Below are 15,170 nucleotides of genomic sequence, written 5' to 3'. Positions count from 1 at the left end.
GTGGTTTATAATCCTACAGTGTTGACAAGTCTACATGATTATTCTTTTTTTGTAAACAGTCCTCAGCAGATATGTCAGCCTATGAAAAACAGGAAGTAATTCCTTGTCATTCAAAATAGGAAACTCCATAGTTTTAAAAACACCTGACTTTTTAACCAAATGGAGGTGACTCACTTTTGCTCCCATTGATGGACATTTTAATAAGAGAAAAATAGATTACAATTTAGCAATACTTAAATGGCACACTCTCAATCTTTTTCATCATCATCATATCAAATTTCACTATGTGAAATCTCAAAGTGAAAGCTTCCTTTTTTAAAGAAATTAAACCACAGTGTTACTAAATACCCTGAGATTCTACGTTTCTATAGATTCATTGGACTTAGAAAGCAAACTCCGATTTAGAAAGCAAACTCCGAAGAGTCACAAAGGTTCGCTACTGGTACACGTGAGAAAAAGAGAACTCTATCCTCAAGTTTCTGTAGAGAAAAAAAAAGTCATAATATGTTGATTATAATGGTATAACATATGGGGTATTTTTAGAAGAAAGGTATTTTACTGCCATCTTCCTGAAAATGGTCACAAGAAAACTATAATAAAACCTCCTTGGCTGTATCAGCCTGGCACTCAGGAGGGAAACCATGTGAAGTGCACAATTTGCCAGCTTAATGAGGCAGCCCTGCTCTCACACAGACTGTCTTCGCCCTGGCCGGGTTGCTCAGTTAGTTAGAGCGCCATCCCAATACGCCAAGGTTGCAAGTTCGATCCCCAGTCAGGACCAACCAATTAATGCATGGGGGGAAAAATTGATCTCTCAAGTCAATAAATAAATTTTCCTTGCCCAGTTTGGCTCAGTGGATAGAGTGTAGGCCTGCGGACTCAAGGATCCCAGGTTCGATTTTGGTCTAGGGCACGTCGTACCTTGGTTGCAGGCACATCCCCAGTAAGAGGTGTTCAGGGGGCAGCTGATCAATGTTTATAACTCTATCCCTCTCCCTTCCTCTCTGTAAAAAAAAAAAAATTAATAAAATCTATTTTTTAAAAATAATAAAAGCCGAAACCGATTTGGCTCAGTGGTAGAGTGTCGGTTTGCGGACTGAAAGGTCCGGGGTTCGATTCCAGTCAAGGGCATGTACCTTGGTTGCGGGCACATCCCGGGTAGGGGGTGTGCAAGAGGCAACTGGTCGATGTTTCTCTCTCATCGACGTTTCTAGCTCTCTCTCTCTCTCTCCCTTCCTCTCTGTAAAAAGTCAATAAAATATATTTTTTTTAAATAAAATAAAATAATAAAAAATTTAAGGGGAAAGAGATGTACACCAAATTCTATTTCAACACTGAAGAAACTAACCCAATTCTCATTCTTTATGGGAAACCGCACTGGTTGAATTTTACTTGGTTTCACCATCAGACCTTGATTGTAAGTAAGCTGGTTATACTCAGGTCTCTCATTACAATGAAAGTTTACTAATTCACATGGGAAGGAGTCAAATTCCCCTTATTCGATGGGGTGTGAGGGAGTTTAAACCCCATAACCAATCAGAATTTTAAATCCCCATCAAGTTTCTCTACTATATGTCATTTCCCAAGTCCTTGAGGACACAGAGTGCTCAAATAGAGAACTAAATGCTGTCATAACTTACGTTTCATTTATAGATGTTTGAATTCGGGCACATAAGAAGGCCTAGAGAGCACACATAGCTAAAGCTATTATGGAGTAAGAGTTTAACAGAACCACCCAACTGGCATGGCTCAGAAGTTGGGCTACAATCTATGAACCAGGAGGTTTGATTGGTTCAATTCCCGGTCAGGGCACATACCTGAGCTGCAGGCTCAATCCCCAGCAGGGGACATGCAGGAGGCAGCCAATCAATGATTCTCTCTCATCATTGACGTTTCACTCTCTCCCTCTCCCTTCCTCTCTGAAATCAATAAAAATATATTTGCCCAACCGGTTTGGCTCAGTGGATAGAGCGTCAGCCTGCAGACTAAAGGGTCTCAGGTTCGATTCCAGTCAAGGGCATGTACCTTGGTTTGCAGGCACATCCCCAGTGCGGGGTGTGCAGGAGGCAGCTGATCGATGTTTCTCTCTCATCGATGTTTCTAACTCTCTATCCCTCTCCCTTCCTCTCTGTAAAAAAAAAAAAAAATATATATATATATATAAATTTTTTTTAAGATATTAAAAAAACAAAACAAAAAAAAAAAACAGGTTAACAGAACAAAGGTCACTGCTTCCATTTACACTTATTCCAAGAGGAACTTTCTTCTTACCCCTGGCTGTTTCATTTTCTGAATGGCAAACTTGAGCAGGTAGGACAACTGTTCGATGGTGAGCATTGTCATAGCTTTGCTCTGGGTCTCGATGCATTCTGCTACTGTAATCTTCTACAAGTCAAACCACACAGAGGGCCAGTTAGGGAAAAGTTACTACCCATAGCCTGATTTCCTTTTCCTCCTAGCTCTCCAGTTAGCTCACACAGAGAAGAAATAATTTCCAAGTGAGAGCACTTGTCTCACTTGACAAAGACTCCAACCCACTTGGAGTTTAATGGGTCAATGGATAAAGGTCAGAGGCACACAAACCCACTGGCTACCGTATTCTAAGTGCTCTGCGCGCATGAAGACGACAGAACGTGAGGAAGCTGCCGGCAGAGGGGCAGGGACCTGAAAATCACCATCATGACAATCTTGAGTCCCAAGAATGGGATAAGAGAAAAGGCCACGGATGACTCTCAGGGTGGTCTCTTCCTATAATGAATCAACCACTTATCTTGATGTTCTCCAGGTTCTGGGCTATCTTCCAGGAAATTGACAAGCCATTCACTCAGTGACATCACTGATAGAAAGAATGAATCCAAGGGATGGTGGCGAATAGTAAATGACTTAGTTCTCCACCGATGTGAACTCACTTAGGACATGCTGGCAAACTACACAAGAAGCACAGCCTAACATGTCACAGGGCAAAACATGTGACTTAGTAAGGGAAACTCCCATCCAAGGAGAGACCCGGAGAAACGCCTGAAACGGGATTCTGCTATGCCCATCTGGTGGTGCTCCATCTCGGAGCCCCAGAACCCTCATGCAGCAAAGGTGACAAAACCAGCAAGGGCTGGTGACGGCACGGAGCACTCTTGAGCCATCTGTGTCGAGAGAGTCTTCCCCAATGAATTTGGACTTCCTCTCCCTTCTTCCTATCTCTGGAGCCTCCAAAAGGAACGTTCAGACGTGCCTGGTTGTCGAGGAAAAAGGGGCAACACCGAGTGGCTCTGAAGCCGAAAAAAGAACATGACGCGAGGATCTAACTGCTTGGCAACCAGAGCCTGGAAGGCCTGTCTCCCCGGCTGCTAGCCCCACCGAGTCACCTCGCAAGGAAACGGGGGCTTGAAACCTTAGACAGAGCACTCCTGTTTGTTTGCATGCCTGTCCGTGTCCAGGTAACCGATCCATGGCGAACACTTGGGCTGCGTGCTCAACTGTCATTCGCCTCCTCAGCCCCACACCCCTAACCCCTCCCTGCCCTCCCTCCTAGCTGGCAGTGCCCACGACAGAGACTGAAAGTGCCAGACATGCATTTTTCAAGCTTTTTTTTGCGTAAGGACTGGTGATCCAATCCTGACCAATGAACTGCGGAGCAAGTCTGCCTGATAAAAAGGGATGTGAAGAGGGACACTCCTTTTAGGGGATTTTTGTTGGCCGTTGTCACAAAATCCCCAGCAGCTGATGTGGGGCCATGCAGGGACACACGGCCCCAACGATGGAATGGAAAGAGCCTGGCTCTGAGCAAACGCTGGCCTGGCCCTGCCTCTGGGTTTTTCCTACACACGCTAATAAAACCCTCTTGCTTCTCCGTCCCCTTTCATCAAGATCTATTATTGGCAGCAAAAAACATCCTCTCCGAGCCGCTGTCTTTTTTGCAAGATGAAGGAAGGGAGGGTTGGTCAAGACAAAAGGAAGTAGGTGAAGGCTCCAGTTCCCACACGAAAGGCAGGAGAATGAGGGGAGGTTCTGACCAACAGGGTGTGGCCGAGCAAAGCGTGCCCCGCACGTCTCTCCTTCTAGAGCAGAGACCTCCCGGACCACCAGGGGTCCTCTGACCACCGGATGGCGACCCGACCGCTGCTCCCAAAGAGAACCAGAGGCCATCGTTTGCAATTTCAGGGTCAGAACACCATTAAAATGTCAGCATCCTATTGGATGAGCATCTAATTTCTTATTTTTCTCCTTTTCCGACACAAAGTGGTACCACAGACACTATCCTTATACAGAGCTTGCATTTTTCCCCCCCACAAATGATATCTGGGCAAACTTTCCATTTCACACACGGAAACCTTCCCTCGTTTGAGATCGAATGCCAACAGGTCCTTTGGATCACGTGACGTTCCATAGTAAACGATTTTATAGACATTATTTCCAGCATTTGGAAAAGCATCCTAGTTGGAAGTCACCAAGAATAGAAGGCAACTTCAGAACAGTGGGAACCACCACAACTGTGTTAATGAGTGTTTAGACTTTGCTGCAAAGGAAATAGAACATTCCCTTCACTGTCCAGTGTGCTCTGTCTGCCTGGGGTCCTGAACCTGCTGCCCCTCTGCCTAGAGAGTCTTCACTCCTCCTCTCCAAGTCTTTCTCCAATCTTAGTCAGGCTTCCTGGACCTCTTCATTTAAAGCGGGAACACCCTGCGCCCTCCTCACTCCCTAGTCCTCATCATCAATTCATTTTTCTCCAGAACACGCTTCTCCTAACACACTGTCTCTGTAACTTTATTTAGCCTGGTTTTTGCCCTTTCCTCCTGAAAAGAATGTGATTCTTGCCTCTTTTTCTTTACTGCAGATTCCCTAGCACCTGAGCAACACAGAAGAAGCAGTTGTTGCCAGAACGGAAGCATCAGATGGCAAACCGGAAGCACCAGATGGCAACCACACAGAACATGCAACCCAAGTTGGTCTGCTTAGCGTGGCTTCTGACAATGATTCGATGGGGAAGCAGGAGACAACATCCAAGAAAGGGAAGAACAGCATGAAATTTTTTCAGAATATGTAGATTTGTAAGTAAACTTCTGAAATGTTCATTACAAAAGAGAAGGTTGTGGATCTCAAAGCGATCCGAAGACCCATGAAGAATCTAAATAATGTCTTTCCAAGAGGCCACGCTGCCAATGTTGGTCCAAAAAGGAGATGAATGACCAGGATAGAGCAGGTGGCAGGCAAGAAATTTCTCTTTTCCCTGTATCTTGATGATCTGAAGAGTTAAAAATACAGGGGAGAAAGAGAAAGAAGAAACAAGAAGAAATTTCTCTTTTCCCTATATCTTGATGATTTGAAGAGCTAAAAATATAAGGGAGAAAGAGAAAGAAGAAACAAGAAGACATTTCTCTTTTCCCTGTATCTTGATGATTGAAGAGCTAAAAATATAAGGGAGAAAGAGAAAGAAGAAACAAGAAGACATTTCTCTTTTCCCTCCATCTTGATGGCTTGAAGAGATAAAAATATGCGGGAGAAAGAGAAAGGAGAAGAAACCAGGCAGAGAATGCATTCATTCATCAGAAACTGACCTCACATTCAGGACAAAACCAGTCCCCCTCTGGTTCCGATGTCAGTCTCAGACACTTAGCGTGATAAACCCGGGGACAGAGCTCACAGCAAAGGACTTGGCCTTCCCGGTGACAAACCCAGCAGTAGAAATCATTCCGTCCATCCTGCGGTACAACATCAACAGGGTCTGTGGTGAGTGGCTGCTTCATATAGTAAAACGGACCATGTCTTAGTTCTGACTGAAATGTAGGCAAGAAAGACAAGTTTGGTTTCAAAACAAATGTGCATTCTCAAAAGGAATTTTAACAAACACAACAATAAACAACAAAAGACAATTACAGCATTTCATACATTCATTAAAAAGCCATCCTGGATTAAGCTACTCAATACATAGTTTACAGATCATTACATATTAAGATTTTTTTTTCTTGCTTCTATTTTAACAGGACATAGATTGAAAAACTAATGTCTAAGAATTAACAGGCAGCCCTATAGCAGGATGGCAAAATGACTACAACCCAGGCATACCCAAGTTCAAATTTTAGCTCTACCAGCTACATGCCCCTGGACAGGTCTCTTAACCTCTCAGCTTCAGTTTTCTCATCTGTAAAATGGGCATGATAATACTTAACTTCATGGTATTGTGGTTGGGATTAAATGGGATGGTACAATGCATGCATTTAACACAGTGCCACCATTACTAATATCGCTGATATAGTTAAGAGCCCAACATAAGGAAGTCTAAATGTGCAAAGCCAACAAAATGATGTCAGTTTGCCCTGGGATTCTTTCAACATCAGGCTTTTGGAAAATAGATCAATTGGATTTGAGTCACCAAAGAATGATCACCCACTTTTTAAGTCTACCCTGAATGCATTTAATACTATGAGCCAACAAGAGGCTTCTTAAAGCCATGATTTTTTTAAATATATTTTATTAATTTTTTTACAGAGAGGAAGAGAGAGGGATAGAAAGTTAGAAAGATCAATGAGAGACAATCACCGATTAGTTGTCTCTTGCACACCCCCCACAGGGGATGTGCCTGCAATCAAGGTACATGCCCCTGACTGGAACCGAACCTGGGACCCCTGAGTCTGCTCTATCCACTGAGTCAAACCAATTTCGACAAAAGCCATGATTCTTAAACATGATAGGTCCCCATCTACCAGGAGCTACATCACCTACTTAGGACCAACAATGGCAGAAAGATGAGATGGGTGGCCAATTCACAGGAGCCAGACCCCATCTTATCCCAAAATACCAAGAGAAACAGTTCCCTAATGATAGAACATAAAATCCAGCAAAGCCACACTCCAAACACATAAAATCCCTAAGATGAAACTCGTTAGGAAATTGTCTATCGGAAACCAGTAAGAAATCCCGCTTTGGACGTTGAGATAGTCTGGTGGTAAACATCAAAATGACCTGGGGTAACTGGCTATGTGACCTTAACAAGGTACTCAATCCGCTTTCAGCCTTGATTCCATGGCCAACAGCTTAGTCACAACCCTAGTACCTAGCCTTCGAATAAACCTCCGTGTATAACAAGCTTTTTTCTTGTTCTTCATTAAAACATTACAGCTGCCTCCATAAAGATCTCCTATACTGGTTAGAGACGGCATAATGTTTGTTGGTATTGTTAATGGCATCTTTTCCTATTCTATTTTCTAAATTAGGGGTGTCGAACTCAATCAGAGAAGGGGCCAAAATCTAAAATCCAGCCTAAATCGCGGGCCGGATGGTTTACTGAACAGTCATAAACTGACAATGTCATAAACTGACAGCGGAGTGCAGTGATGACAGCGCGGTGCGGGCCACATAGCAAGGCCTGGCGGGCTGGATTTGGCCCGCGGGCCTTGTGTTTGACACGTGTTCTAAATAGTCATTGGTGGTACACAGACATGCTGCTAGATTTTTTTAATTGTCCTCAGATATAAACAGTTCTAATACTTTATGGATTAAAAAAATCTTATCTCTGAAGCACTGGCCAGTGTGTCCATGGTTAAGAGTGTTAACCCACACACCAAAAGGTCACAGGTTCAATTTCCAGTCAAGGGCACGTACCCAAGTTGCAGGTTTGATCTAATGTGCAGGATGCAACCAATTAATGTGTCTCTTTCACATCGTTTTTCTCTCTCCCCCTCCCCCCTCTTTCTCCCTTCAACTCTAACAATCAATTTTCTGGCTAGACCTCCCAGGATAATGGGGGAAAGTGGTCAAGATTGCAGGCACCTAGGCCTTGTTCCTGTATTTATTATGAGGTTTTAATGCTCTCAAAATGCCTGCTCTTCCTTGATAAAGAGCTTCCCAGATGCCTCGCAGATCCTCATTATCCAATCCTTCTAAAGCTCCTACTCTCATTTCTACTAAGAAAACAACTAAGACTTTCAAGAGTGATTGCATTGAGGGATGGGGAGAGTGCAACAGGAGAGTGGAGGGTTATTACTTCAAGGTAATGGCACCAAGCCTAGTGCTCTAAAACCTGGCTCCCCGATGGCCCACACTGGGGCAGGTTACATACAGGAAAGATTACTAATTGTGGTGATTAAATCTTTTTAAAAGAATAAAAAATTTAGAGAAATAAGAAAAAAGTTAAAGGTTCAACAAGATAGACAATCTATCTTTAACTGCTGATTAAAATGGCTTCCTAAATTCCCGTATGTATTTGAGTCAGTGTCTGAACTTTTTGTGTGCGTGCCTATTGACACACCAGTAACATGTTTTCATTACTGGCTTAATAACTCTTATATGGCTACTGTTCATTCAAAAAGGAAAACAAAAACCATTGACCAGAAAATAAAAATCATGGTGATTAAGGGAGTTGGGGTCCTGGGCTGTACTGACTGGTTGATCTTGACTCAGGTCCTGATGTCAACCATGGCGTTTTTCTGTCTAGTTTCATGATGGTGTGACAGGTAGCGTTGATCCACTTTCAAGGGCCTGAGGCATAAACCATCTTCAATTTCCAAAAGCAGAGCACCTTCTAACTCTGCCTTTTCAATTCCTCGCTTCTCATGCTGCAAACAAAAGTGCCATAGGCAGGGGGCGCCCGGTCACAGACTGCCATCCAACCTCCATCTCCAAGACAATAGGTCTGGGCAGCTGCTAGGCAGGGGCCTGGTGGCAAGCCCCAAGCCAGGATCGCCACAGGCCAAAGAGCCCCACGTTGGGCACCAAAACTGTTACCTGACGTAAGGGATCCATTTGCCCGAGTGCATCAAAGCCCAATAAAACTCGAACAGGAGTTTGCAGCCCAGAAAGCAGACTTACTCGTTTAAGAAAATGGCCCCAAGCCCAAAGACACAGGTAAGCCAGTCCCCTCAACCTGGCTCCAGGGAATATGTAGTTCTCGAGCCCTGTTATGTCTCTGTTTCACTTCAACATCTCAGACAGGCCATTTACTTGGTTTCCAGAGAGGAACATGGCTACGATATTCTTCCCATGTTATGTTTTTCAACTTACTGTCACACACATCATCTTCACTTTATCCTCACAGCTACCCAGAGGGGTACTCAGGGTCTTACTAGGTGAGAAAACCAGGTTAAAAAGACTTATCTGGGGGAACTGGGTGGAAAGGGCGAAGGGATTCAGAAGTACAAAATGGTAGCTACAGAACAGTCACAGGGCCCCGGCTGGTGTGGCTCAGTTGGTTGAGCGTCGTCCTGTGCACCAAAAGGTCACAGATTTGATTCCCAGTCAGGACACATGCCCAGTTTGTGAGTTTGAGTCAGGGTTAGGGTGTATGCAGGAGGGAATTGATCAATGTTTCTCTCTTTCTCCCTTTCTTTCTCTTTAAAATCAATAAAAACTTTTTTAAAAAATAGTCACAGGGATATAAAGTACAGCATAGGCAATAAATATAGTCAATATATTGCAATGATAATGTATATGGTACCAGGTGGATACTTGAAATATCGGGGATCACTCTGTAGACACTTTTTCTCACCACTACGCTGGACACCTGAAACTAGCACAAAATTATACTAAATGTAAACTGTAATTGAAAATAAAATTTAAAAAAAAACAACTTATCTTAACTTTCTCTTATCCCTGGGCCCCCTACAAGAGGATGATGGATGCAGAAGAGATTCTGATGATGGAGTGACCCCTGAGAGAACATTCTCTGTAGGTCAAAAATAATTTCCGCTTAATGCAGAAAGCTGGAGGGGGAAAACCTGGGCATGAGGAAGACGGAGAAATGTAATAGATGGGGGCATGAAAGGCAACCTTATCTTGAGCAAAGGCTCTCAACTCCCGCACCAGTGATATTGGGGCCAGAAAATTCTCGGGGGCAGGGGGGTGTGGGGGGGGCGCTGTCCTGCTCACTGTATGTAGCTGTATGCAGCTCACTGGCTGGATGGAACGGCACCCCACACACACAGAACTGTGACGGCCCGAAATGTCTCCTGACGTTGCTAAATGTGCTTTGGGAAGCCAAACCGCCCCCAGTTGAGAGACACTAATGTAGCAGGCCTGCTATCTGTTTGGGTTCCTTTGGGTACTTAGAAAAGGAGGAGAAAGTCCTATTGAAAGATAAACTGTGGCCCTAGCCGGTTTGACTCAGTGGATGGAACGTCAGCCCTTGAACCGAAGGGTCCAAGGTTCAATTCCAGTCCAGGGCATGTACCTCAGTTGTAGGTTCAATCCCAGGCAGGGCCAAGTGCAAGAGGCAATCTTCCCCCCCCCCCCCCCCCCCCCCCCCCCCCCCCCCGCCCTTCTCTCTAAAAATCAACGGAAAAATGTCCTCTGGTAAGGATTAACAAACAAAAAGAAAGATAACCTGTTATCTCAAGCAAGCAGAACTATCTCTAACCTGAGAATGCTTTTGTGGCTTTTGCAAGACAGCAGAGCGCCATAGTTCAGTGCCTGACTTCCTTGCAGTGAGTTAATTCGAATATGGCCGCTTGATCTCCCTAAGTGGGCAATCCAAGTCCTTTCGATAGCACAGAAGCCAAGGGTTTGCCGCTTCAGACGTTAGGTTTCCCCAAGTCCTTGCCCCTGCCCCACACCAGGGTGGGGCGAGAGTGTCCTGGGAGGGTCGCATCAGGAGTTGGGCATCAGGCTGCTCCAGTCTTCCAGGAGATTCCATTCTCTCCTAAACCGGGGATGCAGTTGCTCAGACCTCGCTCCCTGGTAATCTCCCTGTCCATCAGAAACCTGCCTTATCTGCTGCTTGTAAATGTTTCCTGCTCCATCAAAAATCATCTGATAACCAATATGGAACATTTAAAACAGGAAAAGCAAATCGTTTCAGGTTCACACACACACACACCCCCAAGTATAGGTGTGTTACCAGCCTGCTGGTAAGGCAAACAGATTGTAACCTGTGTTATTACAGGATAATTGCAGGCTCTGTAAGCAAATGTTCCGATTTCCCTGCTTCTCCCACAGGTAGGCTTAACAAGAAAACAGACAGGCTTGTTCCTTCATCTCTGCAGTGCCTTCGTCTACCCCAGGAGCCGCAAACTTTTTACAATGTGTAAATGAACGAAGGTGGCTGTGGACCAATAAAACTTTATTTACAAAATCAGGCTCAGAATATTGTAATGACTCTCGTTTGCGACTATAGTTGTAATAAGTATGGTTTGCAACCCCTGGTCTGCCTAAGCCAGAGAATGGATACTCTGGCTGTTGTGTAAGCATAGAGGACATGTAAGGGGGAAGAGGATCCACAAATTCACATTCCTACAGGGGCCAGAGAAGTAAATAAAAATAGTAGGTAACAGAAGTAAATAAATATAGTCCTCTCTCCAGCTTTTGTTCTCCCACACTGGATACCGGTCAAAGCATGGTCTTGCAAAATAAGATGAACGGCCTGGTCTTGGCGTGTGAGGAACGGCCCTGGCATTCAGCCTGGACGCAAAGGGGCATAGCTCATGCCCGTCCTAGGGGAGCACTCTCCTCGGCTCCAGGGCTGAGGCGGCGAGGCAGGCACGTACCCTGGTGCCACCTGACCTGGCACAACTGCTGATACACTGCCCCTGCCCAGCAAAGGACGTCTGCGGAGCCTCCTAGTTCCTAAGACAATGCATGGGCCCAACAAAGTAAGTCCCAGCCCACCCACTTGTGACATGTACACACCCTGTACGTGAGGAGGGCCCCAGGATTTCTCTGCATATCTCATCAAATAGCCACCCAAGGCCTTTTTGGACAAGTCTGTTAGCAATTATTTTTAAATCCTTTGATGAGGGAGGGAGGGAGGGAGGGAGGGAGGGAGGGAGGGAGGGAGGGAGGAACTTCCAAAAGGGCTCTTCAAACTCAATTGACCGAAAAATCAAAGGGAAGATGGTGTTTTGCAATCTAGGCCTCGTGTCATGTGGGGACAGGGTATTTGGCAACCTGACCTGCTCCAAGAAGCACCAGGAGCACCCCTGCAGGCTTTGGGACATCCCCTCCAGCAGTCCCAAGAAAAAGCACCTACAAGCTTTTAGGGGTGAAACCAGAGGACCAAGAGGCATTAAAATTAATTATAAGCATTAAAATACTTTTCCCTATAAAAATAAAATATGTTTTTAAAGCTCTTCTTGAAATTACCCCCTAAAGTATTGAAGCCCCAATATATGAAAAATGGGTGAAATGGGCTTCCAACTTAAAAACTCAACCTGCATCCCCACCCGCTAATAAAAAGTCTCTACCAAAAATGGAAAAAGCTGAGACCGTTTGGCTCAATGGATAGAGCTGTCGGCTTGGGGACTGAAGGGTCCAGAGTTCGATTCCGGACAAGGGCATGTACCTTGGTTGCAGGCATATCCCCAGTAGGGGGTGTGCAAGAGGCAGCTGATCGATGACTCTCTCATCGATGTTTCTAATTCTTTATCTCTCTCCCTTCCTTTCTGTACAAAATCAATAAAAATATATATATTTTTTTTTAAATGGAAAAATACGGCTGGGGGGCTGGGGGGGGGGGGGGGTTTATAAGGCCAGAATGACTTCCTTTTTACAACACTAGAATACAAAAGAGAAATTAGAGTGAAACCCTAGCAGGTTTGGCTCAGTGGATAGAGTGTCAGCCACAGACTTAAGGGTCATGGGTTCGATCCCAGACCTGGTTGGGGCACATGCAGGAAGCCACCAATCGATGTGTCTGTCTCACATCGATGTTTCTCTCTGTGTGTCTCTCCCCTCCCTTCCACTCTCTCTAAAAATCAATGGAAAATATTCTCGGGAGAGGATTGACAACAACAAAAGAAGAAATTAGAGTGAAGGGGGAGGAAAGGAAGGAGGTAGAGAACCTTTATTCCAACAACACCTAAGAGAACCAGAGGCAGGAGGAGTGAGAGAAGCAGGCAGGGGGCAGGGCATGACATGAAAGGGAGGGTGGGGAGTGCAGAAAACCAGAGCACACAGGCCCTGCCTTAAGAGGCAGGATCGCACAGTCAGTGTGGCTCAGAGGCTGGATGTCAACCTATATACCAGGAGATCACCGTTTGATTCCTGGTCAGGGCGCATGACCAGGTCTCGTTCCCCACTAGAGGGCATGCTGGAAGCAGCTGATCAATGATCTTTTCTCATCATTGATGTTTCTATCTCCCTCTACCTTCTTCTCTCAAAATCAATGAAAACATTAAAATATTCTTTAAATAATTAATAAAGGGGCAGGATGTGCTCAGCTCCAACTGTTGTTAGAATTCTCCAAGTTTTATAAGAACTCAGAAATATAAGTTGTTAACCAAAATCTCATAATCTTCAAATGTTGGTGACTAACAGGAATTATATTATGTTGGTCAGATACGGCATTTGTGATCTACGATTTGGTTTTAATTCCATAATCCTAAAAGAAAGAAAGAAAGAGGCCAGGAAAGGGAATGGGAAAGGAAAGTGTCCAGAAGAATTTTTTTTTTTCTAAAAGGATTTAAGTTCCTCTTAGGAAAGCAGATTCTGCATGAGAAGTTGCCCTTGCCATGCAAACTTTATATGCTACCCTGAATTACAGAGTCAAGGTCAGCTGTCTCTTCTCTTTACAGCCAGGCAATTCTCTTTTGCCAACTCCTGGCTGTTCAGCCCCGGGGAGTTTTAGAACTGGAAAACAAACCGACAAGCAACCTTATAATGTCCCTAGTCCAAACCTTATTTCACAATGTAACTGAGGCTCAGAGACAGGCAGCGACCGCCAAGGTCACACAGCCAGTCCCCAGTGCAGGGGGCTAGAAAGAGCCCAGCGTCCAGGTCTGCGACACTTTTCCTCCAGGGTCTCAGGCCTGCGAGCTCTTCGCACCGGGACTGAGGATGACGGATTACTCAGGAGCGTGCTCGCGCCCTGTGTGTAGTCACCCATGCTTTGCTATTTTCCACAGCCTGAGTGCATTCTATATTCGTAAGCTCCCACCCTGGGTCAACCTCTGGGGAGACGAGACAGCAACTGTCAGATACTTTTCTGAGGCCGATGGTCCAGATTGGCAAATATATTAATGTGGTTAGGAGGTTTAAGTGTTAGAGAGATGGTATTAACATGGGGATGGAGAAGGGAGAGAATTTGCATGAGCTGTCCAAGTTGGCCAGCTTCCAGAAAGAGAGATGAGAGCCAATGAAGAGAGAGAGAGAGAGAGAGAGAGAGAGAGAGAGAGAGAGAGAGAGAACATGGACACAAAGGGAGGAGGCGCAAGGAAGGGACAATATCTGCTTCGTGATTTATGGGCAGCTGGTGAGAAAGTGTGGCCGGCTAAGTTAAAGTTTGGGAATTATCTGTGGCCTCCATACTTCTCTCTTAGTCTTTAATCTCAACAGCCATGGTAGCTCCTGGGTGACAGGAGACCTAAGCTCAAAGGCAGCTTCTAACTCGCGCTGAGGCCTGGAGGAGGCACCCTGACCTCTCTAAGCCTCTGTGCTTTCAGCTGTGAGAAGGAGATGACAAAGCCCTTACCCAAAGGGCTAGCATAAGCATTAACATAGACACCTGGAAACGGGGCTGGAGGGGGAGGGAAATCTGAAACTCCAATGTCATATGACAGCACAGTGTAAGCGCTGCTTTTGGTTTTGTTATTACCAACACTAACATCTATGTCTTTCACACTGCGATCCCCCCAGACATTTACTTCAGACCCACCAGTTTCGTCTCCTAATACAATTTAGCCCTGTACCGTCCCACACGGTAGCTGCAAACCAGAGCGCCACTTAAATTTAAACTAGAAATTCAGCTCCTGCCCTAAACGGTTTGGCTCAGTGGATAGAGCGTCGGCCTGCGGACTCAAGGGTCCCAGGTTCGATTCAGGTCAAGGGCATGAACCAGTAGGGGGTGTGCAGGAGGCAGCTGGTCGATGTTTCTCTCTCATCGGTGTTTCTCTCTCATCGATGTTTCTCTCTAACCCTTCCCCTTCCTCTCTGTAAAAATTCAATAAAATATATTTTAAAAAGAATTTAAAAAGAAATGCAGTTCCTTGGTTACATCTGCCATTGGCCCTGCTCGATGGCCGCCGTGGCCGGTGACCATCACACTGCACAGCACAGGCCTCGGGCATCTCCAGAGCTGCTGCGGCTGCAGTTGTGCGCTTATGCTCTTTAGCGTAGAGGCTGGCTTCATTGTTGTTATTGTTATTATTATTATTTATGTCGCCTGGCTCAATTCATCTTAACCACCTCAGGAAATCAATAGCAGCGGTGCCATCATCCCCATTTCAGGAGACAGGAAAACGAGGCACACA

General features: G+C 45.2%; 1 protein-coding gene across 31 annotated transcripts in view; it reads right to left on the bottom strand.

Annotated features, from left to right (window-relative positions):
- ZMYND8 (zinc finger MYND-type containing 8) overlaps nucleotides 1-15,170 on the bottom strand; it is a 103,809-nt gene that overhangs the window by 51,903 nt on the left and 36,736 nt on the right. For 26 of the 31 annotated variants that reach the window (XM_084887481.1, XM_084887483.1, XM_084887460.1 and 23 more), the window contains 2 exons: nucleotides 5,553-5,771; nucleotides 2,272-2,385 (listed from right to left, as the gene is read on the bottom strand). In XM_084887481.1, coding sequence (XP_084743607.1) covers nucleotides 2,272-2,385; nucleotides 5,553-5,771 — 333 coding nt within the window. The remainder of the gene's footprint in view (nucleotides 1-2,271; nucleotides 2,386-5,552; nucleotides 5,772-15,170) is intronic. The other 5 variants (XM_084887467.1, XM_084887458.1, XM_084887486.1 and 2 more) reach the window with 1 other exon arrangement.

Source organism: Pipistrellus hanaki (assembly GCF_964339955.1).
Source record: "Pipistrellus hanaki genome assembly, chromosome: 6".
Taxonomy (NCBI): Eukaryota; Metazoa; Chordata; class Mammalia; order Chiroptera; family Vespertilionidae; genus Pipistrellus; species Pipistrellus hanaki.
This window is presented reverse-complemented; position numbering and strand designations above follow the sequence as displayed.